At 40.9% G+C, this 19,487-nt stretch overlaps 1 protein-coding gene across 1 annotated transcript; it reads left to right on the forward strand.

Moving 5' to 3' along the window:
* The first annotated feature begins 223 nt into the window (after nucleotides 1-223).
* GGPS1 (geranylgeranyl diphosphate synthase 1) lies at nucleotides 224-16,863 on the forward strand. The gene is made up of 4 exons (XM_074168831.1): nucleotides 224-314; nucleotides 4,939-5,031; nucleotides 13,438-13,508; nucleotides 16,102-16,863. Exons 2-4 carry the CDS (start codon nucleotides 4,965-4,967, stop codon nucleotides 16,861-16,863), a joined length of 900 nt encoding a protein of 299 aa, XP_074024932.1. The 5' UTR covers nucleotides 224-314; nucleotides 4,939-4,964.
* The last annotated feature ends 2,624 nt before the right edge of the window (nucleotides 16,864-19,487 follow it).

Genomic DNA, 19,487 nt, shown 5'->3' on the forward strand with positions numbered 1-19,487 from the left:
GCGCAGTTCTCACTTGCCGCTGCTCCCGCCTCGGGAAGCGGTTCGGCACGGGGAGGTGGACTACAATTCCCAGGGTGCACCGCGCGCGGCCGCCGCTGGGGGACGGGGCCCTCGTCGAATGCTAATGAGCAGAGGGGGCGGGGAAGGCGCCTGCGCGCTGGGGCGCTGGTGGCGCATTTTCCCCCAAGAGGGGAAGGTGGCGCCTGGCGGAGCGGAAGGGGGCGGTGCTCTAAGCGCCGCCGCCGCCGCCACTCCGGGAACGGAGGCTGTTCGGAGGAACGGGGCGCGGCTCCGGCTGCAGATGACGAGGCGAGGTGAGCGGCGGCCGCCCGGGCTGAGGCCGGATGCGCGGGGCTGCACTACGTCGCCTGCCTGTTAACTGGCTGTTGCTGGTGGGGCCCGATGGGGGAGCGGGGCGCGCTCCCAGGAGGAGCCGGCGCTTCCCCTCCGCACCGGGTAGGGCGGTGGGGGGGGGAACGACAGCGGGTCCCGCGGCCGCCCCGCCCAGGAGGGGCTGGTGGACGGCCCGGAAGGGGGCTGGGAAGGGGCTGAGGGGAAGCGCGGCCGGAGCCGGCGGCCGCCGTTAGCGCTGGGCGGCGCCGGTCGGGCGGCGGCGCTGTCGGCGGGGCGGGCGGGCGGACTGAGTGACAGAGCTCTCTCGGGGGCCGGGGCTGCGGCGGGCGGGCGGCGCTTCCCTCCCCGGCGGCTGAGCCCAGCCGCCGACAGCGCCGATCAGAAAATGGGGGGTGGACGGCGGGTAGGGGGAGCGAGGAGTCCTCGGCTCTCGGTTTCGCTTTATCTAAAATGGCGCTGGCGGGGCTGGGCCGCTTGCATTTGTGTTGTGGCAGCCACCAGAGAGGCTCTGCCGCCTCCGCCGCCTTTACATCTCTTACGCTGAACTCCGAAAAACGAACCTTGTTTCCTTTGGTTTGACTGCGATGCTCTGGGTGGGGGTTAGGCGTCTACAAGCAGGGGAACGGCTTCATGTTCTCCGTGAAACGTGAATTTTAGCCTGAGAAGCGATTCCGAGGTAGCCGCGGTTTCTGCCGACTCGTTTTGTGTCCTCGGGTCAGCCTGCAGCTGAAAAACCTCCCCGTCTGTGCGCTGTCACAGCATCGAGCGAGGACTTCGACAGCCCAGGAGGTGGTGTTTGGCTTCTGTGGTGTTAGTGCTCAATTATATCTAGAAATCCTATTAAAATCGAAGCACAGTTACAGCAATAGTATGTTCTTGCGGTTCTGGCGTTAGTGTTGAAATCGCAGCTGTGGAAAGCTGCTTGTTTGCTTAGCTGCCTCTTCAGGGAAGGTGTGTGACTATCCTCCTACCTGTGGGAAGCTGCCTACCCTTAAGTTGAATACAAGGCTTTGTTCGATATCAGCACAGGAGGGGTTGTAAAGAGGACTCTTGCTGATTAGAATGAGAATGTGGACTAGGGTGACAAGCATCCTGTCTGAATTACATTTGGGTTAAGAGCCTTGATAGCCTCTTTGAAACAATATACATTCACAACAGTTTCTGTGTATTCTTTCTGAAACAGGCCTCCTCACTCTTACATCCCCCTATTTGGGACTTTTTTTTTTCACTGGTCACAATGAAACCAGTGTCTCGGTGCACTAAATTCTGTGATGGAGCAGGTTTAAGAATTTTCTGGATGGTTCCTTTTGCGGTACAGCTCTCTGCTCCTTTGGTGGTTCTCTCATATTTTATGTGTAACCATACTGTGATTGGAGACACTGAGATGGTGATGCTTTTTAAGACACTGTTTGTATATTTAGCCTGGATTTATTTCAGTGATCGTATTCCCCTAATTTGGAGGAGGAGAATATTCTGTAGAATGGGATGGAAGGAATGTGGCAAGAAGCTGTTTTACAAAGTTTCAGAGTAGAGATTTTTTCTTGATATATAGCCGATGATTAATACTGCTTGCATCTTCTCTAGAAAGCTCCTAGACATAGATGACAGCTTCAAGTATAGTTTAAGAGTAGTTCTAACTTAAGGAAGCCTATGTCGGCATCTTATTTGAGTGTCTTGTGTGTTTTCAAAGAGATCATTAGAGAGAAGGTTTGTTGCAGTCCAAGAGACAGTTCTGTGACGTCACTATTGTGATTGCATGGCCTGTGTGGATAACACCTACTCTAGATGCTTATGTAGGGATAGTGAGAAATAACTGGAAAAAATCTATTTAGTAATGCATGAATTGAAATGCAGCAAGTCTCTGTACTGGTTTAAAAGGCAAAATGTCCGTAACTGCTTTAATCTTTTGAATAAGTGTGCCTGCAATCATTTCTTGCACTTTCACTAACAAAAGGCTTTGTATTCATGTTCATTTATTGTTTAACTCCTGGCAATTTTACTTTTTACCAGGAGGTGCTGACTGAGGTCTTGTCTCTAAATGTCTTCCTTGAGAAGGCTTTCTGCAGCAGTGTAACTTCGGCAGTAAATTGGTCAGTCGCCTAGGGAGGACCTGTTAATATCAAGCATTTCCCAGTTGTGTCAAATATGATAACTTTGTGCAAACAGCAATAATATTACAAGTCTCGTATCATGGTGTTCTTGCTTCCAGGCCTTTATAAGCATCTTAACTTACATATTTCTTTATCAAGTGTCCCTTTCTTTGTATAAGTTTGGGGGATGTTCTGCTCACTATTCTTGTTTCAGTGGGTGTACTGGATATGTAGCTGTCTGATGAATAGTCAGACTGTTTCTCTTTTCCTTAGTGGGGATTACCTATCACTGCATTTAAAGATAGCATAGTAGTCTAGAAAAGTTTAACTAGTTATAATCCTTTCTTTGTCTCTTGAAGCTTTTTTGGCTCTCTTTTATTTAAAAAAATTTAAAATCATGGCACTTGTGGGAGAAGTGCCCGACTAATTTTGTGCAGGATTTCAGGTGAACTCCTATTAGTTTTGTGCCAAGAGATGCAAAGATTTAGTTTGATATTGCATAATGCTAACAAATTTCAAATTAGTTGAGGACTTTGAATATTGGCTTAGTGTCTTGCAGACAGGTAAGAAATCTCCTAATTCCCTGAGGGAAGAGGAAGAACTTTAAGATTTACTTTTAAGTAGAAACTTCTACAGAGAAGCAATTCCAACCTTCCCTCTTGCCAGCTCTGTTGGATAGCTAGGCACTTCCAATTCTAAGCCATCTATGTGGCTTTTTGACAAATAATAGTCACAGGAGAGTTATTAAGTTGATATTGTCTCCTTATATCCACCTCTATCAGCTTCTTTCTGCTTAAAACATCTGTGGATGGACTGTGATAATGTTTTTGATTTCACTTCCTTACTGAAGTCCTTTGAGACTTATCCTTGATATGTAAGGGTGTAGTTTGACAGCTGACTCTCAGTGGCAGTGCTGGCTTAAAAGCAATCCCGATCCCTTCAGTCATACCAACAAGCTGGAAACAAAATAGGGAGCTAAGGGTGTCAAATCTGATTTATATTACTGTGTGGCCTGACTGCTAGTTGTGCTGGCACACCATGGGATAGGATGGAAAGGCTGCACTGCTTATTGTGGCATTACTGCTAAGAAACTATGCAAAGCCTTCCCAAAAGGTGCAGCCGTAAGAGCAGTTGGCAACTATGTTTGCTTGAATAGCTTTTCTTGCCTCTGAAGACTGATACATTTGATTAACATATGCAGTGAAGCAAATAAAGGAATTTATCCAAGCCTCAGCTTGGAAAAGAGCTGTTAATGCAGATCAGTTCCCAAGTTTGGACTGCTCCAAATACTTATGGGAGTGGAGTAGACAGGAGCTGATGGAGCTGTACTGAAAGGGAGAGGTTGTGAATGAGGAATACCAGTTTGCCCAGGTAGCTTAAGAGGAAGCAGTGATCTTAATGCTGATCTTTTGAGTTTTTGTTGGGAAAGTATTGCTGGGTTATTTTGAGCAAATGTGGAACATAGTTTATTCCATTCATGTTAACCACTCCCCTTAATGTACCCACATTTAAAAATGCATCAGTGCATACTTAAAAATACCACTTTAAAAATAGTCATTTCTTACAGGTAACATAAAACTATTCAGTTGCTCCAGGGGCAAAAAGTACACCCTTTTGAGGATGCTAGCTAAGTAGCTGAGAAATGATGCTGAAGTAGCATAAGACTTTATGCTACTGCTGCAGTTCCTGTCTTAAAATGACATTAGAAGAATTGTTTTGAGCTGCAGCATCTGCAGTGCAGCAAGGAAGGCTAGAGGTGAAAGGACAGAAAATCCGTTATAGAAAACAGTCTGAAAAAAATGCAGGTATAGATGACCAAAGGTACGTGAACTGAAACGTAACCAACAGAAAATTGTTGAGCTGTGTAGGGAATGGATCCTAAAAGATTTATTGTAAGAGTCTGTCATGTGTATAGTATATGGGAAGGTGTGGAAAGATGTCTGTACGCTTAAACAGAGGTGAGAAAATGGTATATTCCTGTTCTGCCTTCTGAAACAGGACTGAAGAATTCTATCAGAAGGCTGAAGCTAGTGTTCAGCTTGTTTAGGTTGCCTTAGTGAAGGTGTATTTTTCTGCTCTTGGGCAACTCTGCTTTTGTATGGGGAAAGCATTTAGGGAGGTCTAATCAGATTAGTTATATGAGGTTTTATATGGGCTTGAGTGTCTTCTCTAAAGACTTACAGTGGAGCTTCATTGTTGTGAAAGATGATAGAGAAGTATTTAAAACATTAGCAAAGTCTTCTAATACATATAAAATCAGAGGAAACAAAGGCTATGAGTTGGTTTAAAGTATTCATGAATAACTAAAGAAAACTATTTAATACACATGGAATTTTTTTTTATGTAGTGAGGGTAGTATTAATTGAAGGTGTCATGTTCAAAATAGGAATATTTGCACTTAACCTTGAAGTCAGCTGACTTTTTAATTAATTGTATGCATCTGTTCTTCCCTGATTTTTGATCTAAATAGTGTTAATAACGCTTTCTTTAACAGTGAACTACCTCTTATGAAATAAAGAAATGGATGGGATGGATGAAACGTCTAAAAGAATCCTAGAGCCATACCAGTATTTACTTCAACTACCAGGCAAGTTTCTTTGTAATGTGGTGGCTTTAAATATCAAAATTGTTTTTATAGCAATTTTTGTCTCAGGAAGTATAAGAAAAGAAGTTTATCCATTCTTGGTTTGTGGATTTAAGAGTAATTAAAAGTAACATTTTTCAGTACTTGTTCTTTTCTTCCTCTTGTAGAATCACCCTTTTTGGTGAGACTGGTACAAAAACTGTCTATTGCAGTGTAAGTAGTATTTCAGTTGCTCTGCTCTCCACTCAGAGTAGCTGACTTGCTACGTTTTAAGACTGTTAAGGGCAAGTACTTGCTAACAAAGCCTTTGTGGGGCTTTGTAATTATTATTTAATTTCTTTCCCTTGCCTTCCTCCTCTCTGCCCTCCCCACACCTGACACCACTGCATCACATGTATTAACATATGAATGAAACAGCCAGAGCCAATGCACTTAAAACCTATGCTCCTTTCTTGCCTGATTATCTTTTTATAGAAAGTTGCATTAACTAATGACTCTTACATAGATAAGAATAAGTAGTAATGTAAGTAATTCTGCTCTGACTTGATCCCATTCTTAAACTTGGGGCTGACAATGTTTTTTTTTTTTCTTTATCTGCTTGCTGCACTGGGCTCAGTGGGTTGTGGTTTGTTGGTTGTTTTTAAATAGCCTTTTTCTTTTGTATAATATCTTCTCCCTAGTGTGTGTAGAATCAGGTGTTCTTATGGCCAACTTTGGCTGTCCCTGGATTGCTTCACTTGCCAGAGGATCAAACAGTCCTTGTGTGATATCAGGTCACTAGCAACGCATTCAGATGAAGTTTTCAGTCTTGAACAGTGCCTGTTTTAGCAGAATTCAGGAAGCAGTTAGATAGAGAGCTACTGTATGGATATGCCTCTCAGAAGCCTCTTAGACTAAGCAGTCAGATTGCTGTGGCTTTTGCTTTTACACCTAAAGCACAGTACTATGTGGCTTTTGCACATCTGCAACAAGACCTGTGTATCAGCAGGGTGGGTCCAAATTCATTATACCAGTATATATAATGAATTTCACTATTAATCTCTACAAATATCGAGGGAAGACTTCTTGTGAACTGGGCAGGTAAAAGTGACAGGTGAAGCAGTGAGAGTTCACAATCGTATAGCTGGATGTTTACTGTTTTTGAAAAGCTGTGGCTTTCCCCAAAGTCAGCTATGGCAAGTACAGATCAGTAGGAGTCAGTTACTTCTGTGAGCCTTGGAATCAGTATGAGCACCAATGCTTGGTGAGTGGGGAAAAATTGAGTGTGTGGTAGCTTTTCATAATTAGGGTGGAGCCCAAATGAGATGCCTGAACTAATCTAAAAAAGCTCTTGCTGAAAGAGGCAGTTCTGTTCCATCTTTATGCTTCTGGCAATATTCTCCTGCTTCTTAACTTGTGCCAGTTCTCAGCTTGCTAACCAAATGATCAAGTAGTATCAATCACCTCACCTGTTAAAAACTTGCCTGATTAATCTTCTCTTGTCTTGTTAGTGAGCTGGCACAAGGGTGAGGACAAGGATCTAGTTGTTCCTGTGTTGGATCAGCTTGAGCTCTGAGGGGCTTTTGCGGAAAGCTTGGCTGAATGTCAAATATGTACATTTATGGCTCTACAATAGTCCAGTTGCTTGTCTTTAAAGACTAGTTAAAAAGAAACTCTCCAAATGGTTTAGTAACCTATGAGAACTTGAATGAATTTAGGTACATACCAAACTTTGTTTACATAAAAGGGGATTGTGTAACAGTATTAGGGTTGTTTGGGGGCAAAAAAAGTGTCTGCTAATGTTGTTTGTACAGTAGGAACACAAATTTTTGTAACTGCTGAGGATTAATCCCTCAATACAAGAAGTTGATTACTCTGCTTTCCATTAATGAAGTAGGACTTTAATAGTGACAGTTTGGGGGTGATACTTAAAATATGCTTGTCTATTTCTTGGACTTCAACAGCACTAGGACAGAGAAACAGCTAGGCTTAAAGTTTTTTACTATGTTGCTATTTTTAATTGCTAGTGTGGTAATTAATTGTTGTTCCTTCACTAGCAGAATTTAGTGCTTGGGAGACCATACATTCTGAAATAGTAACTTGTAAAATCTCATTGTAGTATTACATTGCCATTCTTGTTTTTAGCGGTGTTCTGCTTAATCTAGTATTCTGTCCTTTAGTCTCATGAACAAAGTGCAATAAACAGGATTAACTTTTACAAATTCCAATGTGGTTTGTCTCAAAAATGACCTGTTTCATACAGATGATGAATTTCCGAGTGACTGAGTTAACAGCAGTAGCTGGTTTTAGAGCACTAAAGAGTACATGGAGTTTCAGTTGCAGTAAAATTGATGTGGTCAACAGCTTGCTATTGAAAGGGGTAGATTCTGATCCCATTCATGACTGTGCATCTTTCCTTTCATGTGCATTGCGCTGGTCTTGGCTGCAGCCTTTCCTGGGCTTGTCTAGCAAGCTAAACAATCAAGACCGGATTTTGTTTTTAAGCTTTTTCTGCTGGGCTGTTGAATTTGACCAGCTTGGTGAAGGAATTAAGCATCACAGGGCATGATCCCTACCACTGGCACAACTACACCTGGCACATCAGAGGCCTCAACTTGGTCAAAGTTCCTGAGGGAGGCTGCAGCTCTCCAGGCTCTGAGCTGCAGGGATGCCTGGGCCCCCACTGGGCCAGAAGAAAGTGGTGTCCCTGCCCCTAAAATGTGTGCAGTGATACAAAATGTGTGTCCCCAAGCAAAGGAGCAGCAGAAGGGGGTCTGCAGGCTTCACAACATCAGAAATAACAAAAAGAGGAAGACTCTTCAGGTTCAAGAGCCTGAAACCCTCAAGTATATTGAAGGAGGGGCCTGAACAGTCTGTACATATCAGATTGGGAAATGGGTGCTCTCACAATAGTGAAGGCTGGGAGTTGATGGCTTCTGGGAACAGGAGAAAGATTCCTGTGCAATTGCCAAACTAGAAGCTCTGTATATAACGAAGCATCAGACCAGCAGCAAGTGACAGTAGTGGGGAGACTGACTTCTGCAGGGGACAGGGGCCTCCATCTGAGCTGCTGTCTTGGGGGGGTTTCTGCTTCTGGGTAGCTCTGATCAGGGATGTTGTGAAGCAACTGCCAAGGTGCGTTTCACCCTCAGACCACTTAACCCTGCAGCTCTTCCACTTGAGCACTAATAGATAAAGCAAAGGGATGCCTGGAGCTTATCAAGCATGACTGTGGGGCTTTTGAATGGAGGCCAAGGGCACAGGAAGCCAAGTGGCTTTTCTCCATGATCCTAAACCCCCTCCCCCTCACCATCAAAAGGAACAGACAGATCCTGCCTGTTGACAACTAGTTAGTTGCACAGATGATACTGATAGCAGAGATTTGGGGTTTATGACCATGGGACTCCTTTTGTAGATCAAGGACTACCAGGAGGAGATAGCATCCACCTATCCGGGTCAGGGCAAAAGTGTCTCTGCCAACAGGCTGAGCAACCTGGTGAGAAGGGACTTAAACTAGCAACTACAATAGAGGGGAATGACTACCCCACAATTGAGTAAGGGAATGGTGAACTTGCAAACAAAGGGTGTAGGCTGGTGTGGCCAAGAGACACCTTGTAATCAACAGAGCAGAGCTGACAGCAGCCTGTCCCAGGTGTATGCACTGACACAAGGAAGTATGAACAGGACAACATGATGGGCGAAGCTCTTACTCTTTCTGGGGAATTTAAAGGACTGGATTCCTCTCTGAAGTGCCCCTATGCAAATGCATACAGCATGGTGAGTAAGCAGGAGGAGTTAAGAGTTCTGCATGTAGTTGCAGGGCTGCAGTTTTATTGAGGTATCTCCTGTGGGATAGCTCGCATAACTGGAGTGCTGCAATGGATGGATATGAACTGCCTAGGGAGGCAGTCTGGGATAGCAAGGAGTGGGAGTTGCCTTTTATGTGAAAGAGAAGCTGAACTGCAGGGAGCTGTACCTTCAGTCAGATGATAAGCCTGTTGAGAGCTTATGGGTTAAGATAAGAGGGTAGATCAATAGGGGTGACACTATAGTGGGTGTTTGCTACAGACCACCTGAGCAGGACACAGTAGATGAGTCCTTCAGACAAGTGGAAGATGACTCATTTATAGGCCCTGATCCTCACAAGAGAGTTCAGCTACCTCAGTATCTGGTAGAAGCACCAGGTCACAGGCTATCCAGGAGCTTTCTGGGGTGCATTGAATGACTGCTTGCTAACACAGATGATCAAGGAGCTGATGAAGGAAGGTACTATGCTGGACCTCACAGTTAGAAACAAAGAAGAATTGGTTAGGATATGAAGACTGTGGCCAAGCTTGGCTACAGTGACCGTGGGATGGTGGTATTCAGGATCCTGAGAAAAAGGAACAAGGCAAAAATTAGGATCATAACGCTGGACTAGTTAACCCTATTTTGAACAGGGGAGTTATGCTAGACAATTCTACAGTGGCCTTAATCTGTCACAAGGGGCTGCCTGGGTTTAAAAGTGTGTAGGCCTGTTCTGCTTGCTTGTTTTCCCGCTGCTTATGCTGGCTGTAGCTGTGTGGGGAGGTCTGCTTGGGGAATTTATCCATTTAACACTAATCTACCAGAGGTCAGAGCTAAACATGAAAGTGTACAGTATAGCTGAGGTAATATAGCAGCTTGCTTCCTCCAGAAGGGCAGTGCCCCCTTTCCCTGACTCTCAGCGTCTGCTGCTTATCCTGTACTAACTCTGGCAGACCCACTTCATAAGCTGACTTGGTACATAAAGCTGGCAGAAAGCTAACCTAGCAAAAAGCAGACAGTTTTCTGCTGGGGCAATGAATTGATTAGCTCAGTGAGGTTGTAATGAGGGCTAGGTTAATAGTTCCCCTGCTCTTTCTCATGTTGTTCTAGCCCTTTTATGTACCCTCAATGTAAGTGGGGTGCTGCCCTAAGGTCATAGTTTGTGGTCACTTTAATGCAGCAAGAGTGAAGAAATACTAATCAGGAGCCTGTCCAGAGCTAGAGGTGTGTAGGTTTTGGATCTGTACCTTGTCACAAGAACAGTTGTGTATGTAGAGAGTAAGGCTAACTTTTTCTTTTTTTAGAGAAGCATCTCATCTGAAGAGGTGGGGAGGGATTGTCCTCAGTACAATATCTTTAATCTAACTTGATCTCTGTTTCAAGGATAAAGGTTTTACATTCTCACCTGTAGAAGGAATTTCATCAGAGTGAATCTTTTATGTTCTGAATTATTTTTTTTCCTCTCACCTTTTTTATCCAGCATTAGTAAGGAGAACAGCTTTCCATGGTTGCTGTTTGATTTAGGTAATATTGGGATCTTAAGCAGATTAAACTGAATGTATTTAGCATAACTTTGATAAAAGCTTGGTGCAGTAATGTAAATTATCATAGCTCTCTACAGTAGGTACAGCTTCTAATTTTGGAAGTTAGACAGTTTGGAAGTTATTTTCTTTGGTTTTACAATAGCCTGCTTAGAATAATTAACAAAGCACTGACATGTGACAGTGAAGAAACTGGATAATTCTGCCAGTGTTAAGTTTTACTCTTTTTAATTTTGTCCTAGTGTCCCTGGGTTGTTGTGTTGTCTAGTGTGGGGAGAGGAGAGGTGTGGCAAGGAATGGAAACTTCTGCATCTAGGCTTGTGAGACCATTATTAGAGGGGTTTGGTTTTTTGTCATCACAGGATGGCTGTAGGCATAAAATAAGCATACAGAAAACTGCTGTAACATCACATAGACCAGGTAGCATTGACTTCAGAACAAGATAAAATAGCATTTGTGTAACAATCTTCCGTTAGAGGGGCTCACACAAGCAAAAGAAAAGATGAATGCTATGCTATACAGGTGGGGGTTTTTCCTTGAATAGTCAATGTCTAGGCAGCCTTGCTAGTCAAGGTAGACAAGTCTAACAATTCAAATGCTGTAAGTACTGAGGAACTGAAGTGGCTATATCCATTGTGCATGTTACTAATCCATTTAAAGTGTATGCTAATAGTTGTTCCTCATGATGAAATAACACTTATTGCTGAACATCCAGCATTCTGTAACAACACTTTCTAGGAAACATTTGGAAAAACAGAATTAGCTGCCTAGTGTAAAAAAAAAAAAAGTCGGTGTTATCTGTATCAATGTAATTTAGAACTGAATAAACAGCTGTAGATAAGGTATACTTCCTTAATGTGATATTATTTCTGAGTAGCTTTCTTTATGGATGTACTGAAATATTTGTTATTACTTAACTGACAAGGCCATACAGTTTGGCAGATGTTTGTAACTGTTACTGTCAATATTTTTGAGCAGTCTTTTCTTCTCAGTTAACTCATGCAATTATTTTAAAATACAATATTGAACCTCTGATGCAGGGCCTCTTGACCCTCCCTTGCAAAGTACTGGGGGTCACAAGTGTGTAGTGAGTCACATCAGGGAACCAATCTGGCCAAAGTCTGATCTAACCACACGGGGGAAAAGAGAGGAAGTCTGAGTGTTTGAAGTGTTTCAGATCCTTACTATCAACAGGAGATGTTGTCAGAAGCAAGTCTAACTTGAATCGGTGGTGGTGCTTAGTTAACATGAGAGGTTTTTAAACTCTTGGGTACTACTCTAATTTTGTATTTAAATTTGAGCTCTGGTTACCTGTGTTAGAATAATGAACTTCTAAGTCAGCAAATTATTAATTTGTAAACAGACTTTAAAAAAAAATAATTTAGAACCACTTATGAGGTTTCCTGATAGAGAGCAGGCCTGACATGGGGAGCTTAAAATATCTGTTCTGCTGTTTGAGAGACAAAACAATCCCTCCCTCCTGCAGAAAGCTATTAGTGTTTAAAACTGAGCACAGAAAACAGAAATGGAGACCACAAGCCAATGACAGTGTATGTCCAGGTAAGAGTGCCCTTTCACACAGGACAGAGCCAGAGGACAAAGCTGTTGGGGGGAAGAAGTGCTTTTTCATTAGTCTCCTAATGAAAACCAAAAGATAGTGGTGATGGGAAGTGGTGGAAATCTTTGAGAACTGAGACAAAAATTGAAGCCTACTGAGCCAGGGATGAAGGCTACCACCTTTGCTACAGAACCCAAACCACAAAGCTATTGCTTACCTGGTGGTGACTTAATTAGAAAAGGAAAAATCCTCAGTCCGATTTCTCCAGGGTATATCACTGCAAGTGAAACTACCCATTTTTATTATGCTGTTCTCTGTGTGCTGGTTACACAGCAATAGAGAAGCCTTGGGGAGAGATTCAAATGTTGAAATTTCTTCAGTGCTATGGGCAAGATGGCATCATCAACATGAGGACTAATATTGCAGAACCATTAAGTTATGTCTCTCAGTAGGTCTCAAGATGAGTAATAAGGAACCCACAGTCTAGGTTGCACTACTTTGAAGTTTAAAACGTTTTCCAAAGACCTTGTTGATGTGAGCTACGTATGCAGAGCCATTTGTCTAAACCTGTCTTGCAGTTATTTGAAGATCTTAGACATAGCTGAGCTTGTCAAAGTTCAGAGCACCATTGTCTCAGTATGGATATGAGGTGACTTTTATTTCATACTGTTCATCAGTAGACACTGAATAAATATTTGTACATGACTCCTGGTGATTTATTAAAGAAAGCTGGCATCAGTAATTTATAGGCACATAGGTTAACTTCTTTAAAATTTTGTCATGTAAAATATATCTGGATTGAATAGTAAAGCTTATTTTAGTATTAAACTTGGACTTTTGATCTTATCTTTCATTCCTGTGACATGGGGTGACTGCTTGACTCCACCAAGCTAGATTTAGCCAAAGCAGAACAAATCCTGTTATAAGTATACTTTGCAGGTATAAAATAAATGTCTGAATTCTTGGAAAGTTCTGTTCAGAATGTTCTGTTCAGATTTTCATTTAGAGTTATTCACTAAGTGTGTCAAATTTGTAAAACAGGAGTGACATTTTCAGTAGCAAATGAAGAGTATTACAGGAGAAAGACCTTAAAATGGAGAGAAATAGTTACTCAACAAATATTCATATCTTCAACTAATAATGAATCGTATTTGAAACTTCTTAATCTGTTACAGACAAAATCAACATGCCTGGCAAACTAGGGCTTGCTTTCAGAAGTAGGAGGCTGATCTGTAGAGGTTACTAGCATACTCAGAATCACTTACTAAATTAACCCGCCAAAACCAAATACAGTAACCTGTAAATATGTGCTTTGCATATTACTGTGAAATGTTTAAAACTGAAGCTGCTGATAACTGTGATGTTTACACAATGAGGAAACAAGCTGCACACTTACTATAATTGTCTGCTTTCAAGTGATCACACTGATCAGCTTATGGGTCTCAAACCAGCTATAGTTGTTAAGAGAAACTGTTGTCCCTAATAATGAACTTTACAGTTTTGGTGGTTTTTTTTCTATAAATGCCTGTATTATTTTTATTGTAGGTAAGCAAGTGAGAACCAAACTGTCACAGGCCTTTAATCACTGGCTGAATGTTCCAGAAGACAAAATACAGGTACTGGCTAATTATTTTTAGAGGACCATTAAACTTTCTTCCAAGACTACTGATAACAGATGACTTCTACATAGCATAAATGCTCAGAAATCTTAAATGCACTAGTTTCTGAATATATTAAAGTAAACTTTCAGGAAAACAATTTTAGTGCAAAGCTTTGACTGTGATGTTACACTAAAGAAATTGCTTCCATGACTTGTCTTATGTAGAACAGTTACTTCTTTCCAATGTGCTCAACCTTTTAAGTTGTAGCTAAGCAGATACCATTGTTACACACTTAAGGTAATTCAGTTATTAACACTGTGTTTTCAACGACTTATGAAAAAAGCTAGAGATTTACCTTGTAAACTACACAGTGGTTGAAAAAAAAATATTGTATTTTGATACAAGAATGTCAAAGACAGCATTTAAATCAGCTTTATAAACCACTTCATGTTCTGGACCTAAAACTATGGTGGTCTTATCATACAGTCTATAGTCCTTACTCCCTAATGAGAAGCAGGGCTTGCTCTGTAGCTACTTTAGGTTTCTGGGGGCCTTGCTGAGTTTTGAACATCTGAGGTTGTAGACTGTGCAGCTTCTCTGGGCCTGTCATCCTGTGATGAACCCCTTCCATGATAACAAACTCTTCCATTCTCTCTAATTGGGATTTCTTATGCTGCAGTCTGACTGTTGCCTCTTGCCCATTTGCTGAGCAACAGTGACAGTAGGGGTCCATCTTCTGTCATGCACTGTGTGTTGGAGTGATAGTGCAGCAGCCACTGGTTACATAGACTTAGGTTTTAAGAAACCGTAACATTCTGTACTGGTTCTTCAGCTTTTGTTATAAAGAGCAGTCTTTTCATTTCCTCAGACTATTTCCTAATGTCCTATAAAATAAGCTTTTTCTGCTGTCTGACTATTTTTTTTTTTCTCCTCATTTTCAACTTTGAAGTATTTTTGACACTGTCTCAAGTTCACAAAATAACTTGATTCAAACACACAGAGTTATAAAGCAATATTTCAATTAAACCTTAAATGTCTAGAAACTACAGAAGTTCATGAAACTCAGTGATATGAAATAGATTAGAAAATGAAACATGAAATAGAGAAATGCTAGTATATGGATAGTGTGTATATATATACTATATATAATATATAGAGATATGAAATAGAGAAATGCTAGTATAGGCTTATCCACGAAATTCACAGAATCTAGGGAAACTTTCCTGATAGTACTGAAACTGAGAATGACATAATGGACTTAAAAGACTATTCAGACAAATAGCTATGAAAGTTACTTTCAGTAAGTACTCTATCTTCGTATTTAAAGTCAATGGGCAACAACATATCTTCACAGGTCGAAGTAGGGCTCACTTCTAACTGGCAGATGAGTCATTAGTGCTTCTTAAGTAGGTTGTTCTTGCAGTCTTATCTTGGGCAAACAGTTAGATTGCTGGGTTTTGGGTCTTAATCCTTGGGATAGTGGTCACTGAACACTAGGTGGCTTGCTGCTCAAGAAAATGTTTGCAGCAAAGTCCCTCTTTTTCCTATAGTATGCACCAAATAAGACTGTACTAGGTACTTGCCACTGTTTAACAGTGGCCTTAGTATTTTTTTAGAAGCAGTTATTTTGATGAATGTTGACTGAGTGCAATGTTTGTAGCTTGCAAGTGTAATTGGTTCATTAGCTTTAAAATCATATCTTAATGTGTTTTGCAGTGAGTTCATACAGTGTGCAGTTTTACATACTTAAATTTATTTCCACTTAAGCAGGTGCTGATATGCCTGTTCCTTGCATAGCAGCTGTGCAATAAAAACAGTATGTAGTGTTAAAACACTTCATTTCTTGTTGAACTGTCCTGCTTTGGAATTGTTAAGGTTCGCTTTCAGGCAAATGTAGTCAGCTACAAGCTTGATGTTCTGAACAGTTATTGCATACCTCAGGTGATGTATGATATTGGTCTACCAAGTAACAAGTAGTACTTGTGTAGGAAGCTTCCCAAAATAAGTTGTAGCTGTTGCCTTTCTGCCAAGAATTTTCCAAATGAGGTTTCAGAGAGAATAGCCTGTCATTTAAGAGCTCAGTACTGAAGATAACTGTGCAAGGTGTGGGGAAAGAAAGGTGAACTCTCTCCACTTATCAAAACAAGGTTTATAAGACAAATGTGTCAATGGATGATACTTGACACTCTCAAGAACTGACTTTGGGAGATCTCAGGTTAGTGAATCTAAACTTGTCACAACATTGTGTTGCTTTTCTTTTCTTCTAGTCATGTTTCTAATAACAGTTACTGCATGACTCCTAGACAATGGCATATTCTAGAACTGTAGCAACAATGAAGAGGAGCATGCAAGTGGAAACACTTCAGGGAGTAAGTTCACTTTGAATATGAAAATGCTACACAAAAGGCAGACTACATAATCCAGGATTTACAGCAAATTGGCTGATGAAGAGAATCATAAATCTGTATTAATAGTAAAAGCAAGTGGTCTAAAGGGGAACCTTAGTGATAGAAAATATAATTCTGTAAAACCTTATCTATTTTAAATAGTCTTGCAAAACCGGAGGTTAAATTACAGTGGGAGACTTAATTTTCTCTTCTTGTAATAGGTTATCATTGAAGTGACAGAGATGTTGCACAATGCAAGCCTGCTTGTGGATGATATTGAAGATAACTCAAAGCTACGACGGGGCTTTCCAGTGGCACACAGTATCTATGGAATTCCATCTGTAATCAACTGTGCTAATTATGTGTATTTCCTTGGTTTAGAAAAGGTTTTAACCCTTGATCACCCAGATGCTGTTAAAGTTTTTACCCGTCAACTCCTGGAACTCCATAAAGGTCAAGGCTTGGATATTTACTGGAGGGATACTTACACTTGTCCTACGGAAGCTGAATATAAAGCTATGGTACTGCAAAAGACAGGTGGTCTCTTTGGATTAGCTGTAGGCCTCATGCAGCTGTTCTCAAACTATAAAAAAGACTTAAAGCCACTCCTTAACACGCTTGGCCTCTTCTTCCAAATAAGAGATGACTATGCCAACTTGCACTCCAAAGAATATAGTGAAAACAAGAGTTTTTGTGAAGACTTAACTGAGGGCAAGTTCTCGTTCCCAACCATTCATGCAATTTGGTCAAGACCTGAAAGTACTCAGGTGCAAAACATTTTACGTCAAAGGACAGAGAACATAGATATAAAAAAATACTGTGTACATTACCTTGAAAATGTGGGCTCCTTTGAGTACACTCGGAATACATTGAAAGAGCTTGAATCTGAAGCCTATAAGCAAATTGAATCACTTGGGGGAAACCCTGAGCTTGTCGCACTAGTTGGACAGCTTAGCAAAATGTTCAAAGAAACTGAAAATTAAAAATGTAACTCTTGGGGGTGGATTAAAACTTTAAAATGGGAAAATAACCAGAGTATCTGAAAAGTGTGGTAATCAATCTCACTTCAAACTTTTTCTTGTAGCCATATTACAGAAATTACTGTTAAAAACAATTTGTCACTGAGTATTGAAATATGTACTCTATTACCTATACATTCTTAACTGTAACTGCTTACAGATAGCTTTGTTAAAGCAGATGTACTAGAATTGAAACAAGTTTTGAATTGAATGTGGTCATCTTTACACAATCATCAGCATTATTTCAGGCCTAAAACTCTTATCTTTAACCAGGCTTTTGTAGGTTTCTGGCTGAAATTCTGTGTTATTAAATCAGATTGATGTGAGTGTATTGTGCGTCTTCAAACAATGCTCTAGTAGATCAAAATGTACGATGTTAAATAACAAAAGCAGATACTTGCAACCACAATGCAGATAAAACTGTTGTGTAGTATTTCTAACTTAGACTTATGAAGATCAGGTGGGTTTATGTGCTAAGTTCTAAAGTGAATATCGTATCCAGCTTCTGGGGATATTTTCAGGGGATTGTGAATTATGAAAGATAGTATTTTATATGCAGGTAAGACTAATGTTTAGTCTGTAATTGTAGCTTTATAAAGATTTCTAAGTACCTTAGAGAAAAGATTCCATCGCATCAGCAAAGCATAAACTTGCTGCTGATTCTAGCTCTTCAGTGAATAATTGTAGTCGCCTGGTTTTAGATTTTGAAACTGTCAAATATTTTGTAGCCAGGGACTTAAATCTATGCATTAGAGCTCATACATGTAACTGTAAAAGGCAACATAGTTAGTTGCTACTAGAAATGGAATGTGATTCACACCAGGTAACTTCAGGACACCATAATTGGTGCTGGTTTCTTTAATCTCTGCTTATAATTGAGAGGGGCTTCTCCAGGAGCTGACTCATAATTCATACTGCATTCCTGCTCTGAATTGCTATCTGGAGGCATGTTGTAGGTATCTCCAGAGATACTAATTCTGTAATTCTTTTGCTAAAACAAAGTACAGCATCTTGTTCTACAAGCTATAATACCACTTCAGTTTTGTTAATAGCTTAAATAGTGCTTTAAAATTCTGTACAGAGATGTACTGAAATAAAACTGGAAATGAGAGCTAGATTGGGGGGGGGGGGCTGATAGGTAACGAAACCCTCTACTCATCTATATGTAAAGGTGAACAAAATGTAGGCAGAGGTGTTTCGGTCATCTTGTCTGGGCTGGCTTTAATTGAGTTCGGTTCCATTAGTCTTCACAGCCACATAAAGCTTTGCTTTGGGGTAGGGAGATAATAGTTTGGATCAAAGGTAGGACTGGTGCTATCAGCAGTGGTGTTAGCTCAAGCTTACCCTCAAAGGAAATGGCCAGAGGCACTTGGCTTCCAACAGCTGAAGGATAGCTTTATGCAGGTGTTAATTTACTGTCCCTGGAAAACTAACTGGAGAAGATTGCTGTAATGTCTTCCCTAGGCAGCCTTAAGATTCTTCTGAAAGTTATTAAGCATGAAAAAATTCAGGATGACTTCTTTCAGTCGAGACGTCATGTTATTATGGGTGATAGCCTATCCCTTTTATCTGCATGCTGAGGAGGAATCTTTGTCTGCTCTGTGATTAGGCACAGAGTAATAGTCTTTTAGCTGAATGGACTTGGTCACCAGGACTGAATAGCTTCAAGTTGGTGAAAGATGTCTTTTCTTTAATGTAAATGACAGTGAATTTTAATTCCTTCTTTTATAACTTGCAGTGCTTAGTAGTAAGCTTGTAAATTTTTAATGTTTTATGAGAAGATACTATCTGCAGCAGAGTACAATGTTTATTTTGTGCCATGTCTTGGGAGTTTCTAAGCACTGTTGCAGCTGATGTTGGAAAAACTGGGAAAAACTATCGTTGTCAGGAGAATCTCCTAGTCTTACTTTAAAAGTTATCCTTGTGCCTATTAGGGTATTGTAACTAATATATATAATGCAAAGTGCACTTAGGGCCATTTCATGTCTTCTCAGTTGCTGGATTTAAACAGTTTTGCATAATCAAACTTTCCTAATGAGGTAGCTTTGCTTATTTTTGTATAAAACTTCTCTACTGTCTGAGACTAATGCTATGTCATCACTTCCTTGGTTCGTTCTGGCAACTCACCCCAGTATTTATTCTAATACTGTATCTTGTAGAATGTGGCTCCATTAACTTAAGAGAAAGTACATTGGAAGTTTTTCAGCTGCAGGCCCTTTAAACCACAAATGGATAAAAAGGGAAAAGTATCCTGGGAAAAGAAAGCTGGACCAACAAGAAACCATACAGTGCTGTCTTACTCTTCTGCCTTCAAGGCTTCTGATACCAGTATTCAAAGCATACCTGCACATATGTCTTAAAAGGCTGAGAAGAAGACCATCATTACTCTTCGCTTTTTTTTAGGATGAACTGAGGCTTCTGAGGGGTTTTTTCTTCATGTATTCAGGAGTTGGAAGAGGCTAGGATCTTTCCCCTTCATCTGTTAAGCAGGTAGAGCACCTTTAAGTATCAAGAGTCAGCAGTGATGATGCTTTACAGTCAAGGTAGATTTTGTGTTTGGTGCCATAAGATGAGACTCTGCATCCTCA

This window comes from Numenius arquata, chromosome 2 (assembly GCF_964106895.1).
Source record: "Numenius arquata chromosome 2, bNumArq3.hap1.1, whole genome shotgun sequence".
Taxonomy (NCBI): Eukaryota; Metazoa; Chordata; class Aves; order Charadriiformes; family Scolopacidae; genus Numenius; species Numenius arquata.

What these genes read in the sequence shown, in the direction of transcription:
- GGPS1 (XM_074168831.1), top strand. Translation starts at nt 4,965, where the DNA reads ATGGATGGGATGGATGAAACGTCTAAAAGAATCCTAGAGCCATACCAG. An exon ending in GTATTTACTTCAACTACCAG is followed by an intron (nt 5,032 to 13,437) that starts GCAAGTTTCTTT and finishes TTTTTATTGTAG; the next exon opens with GTAAGCAAGTGAGAACCAAA. An exon ending in TTCCAGAAGACAAAATACAG is followed by an intron (nt 13,509 to 16,101) that starts GTACTGGCTAAT and finishes TTCTTGTAATAG; the next exon opens with GTTATCATTGAAGTGACAGA.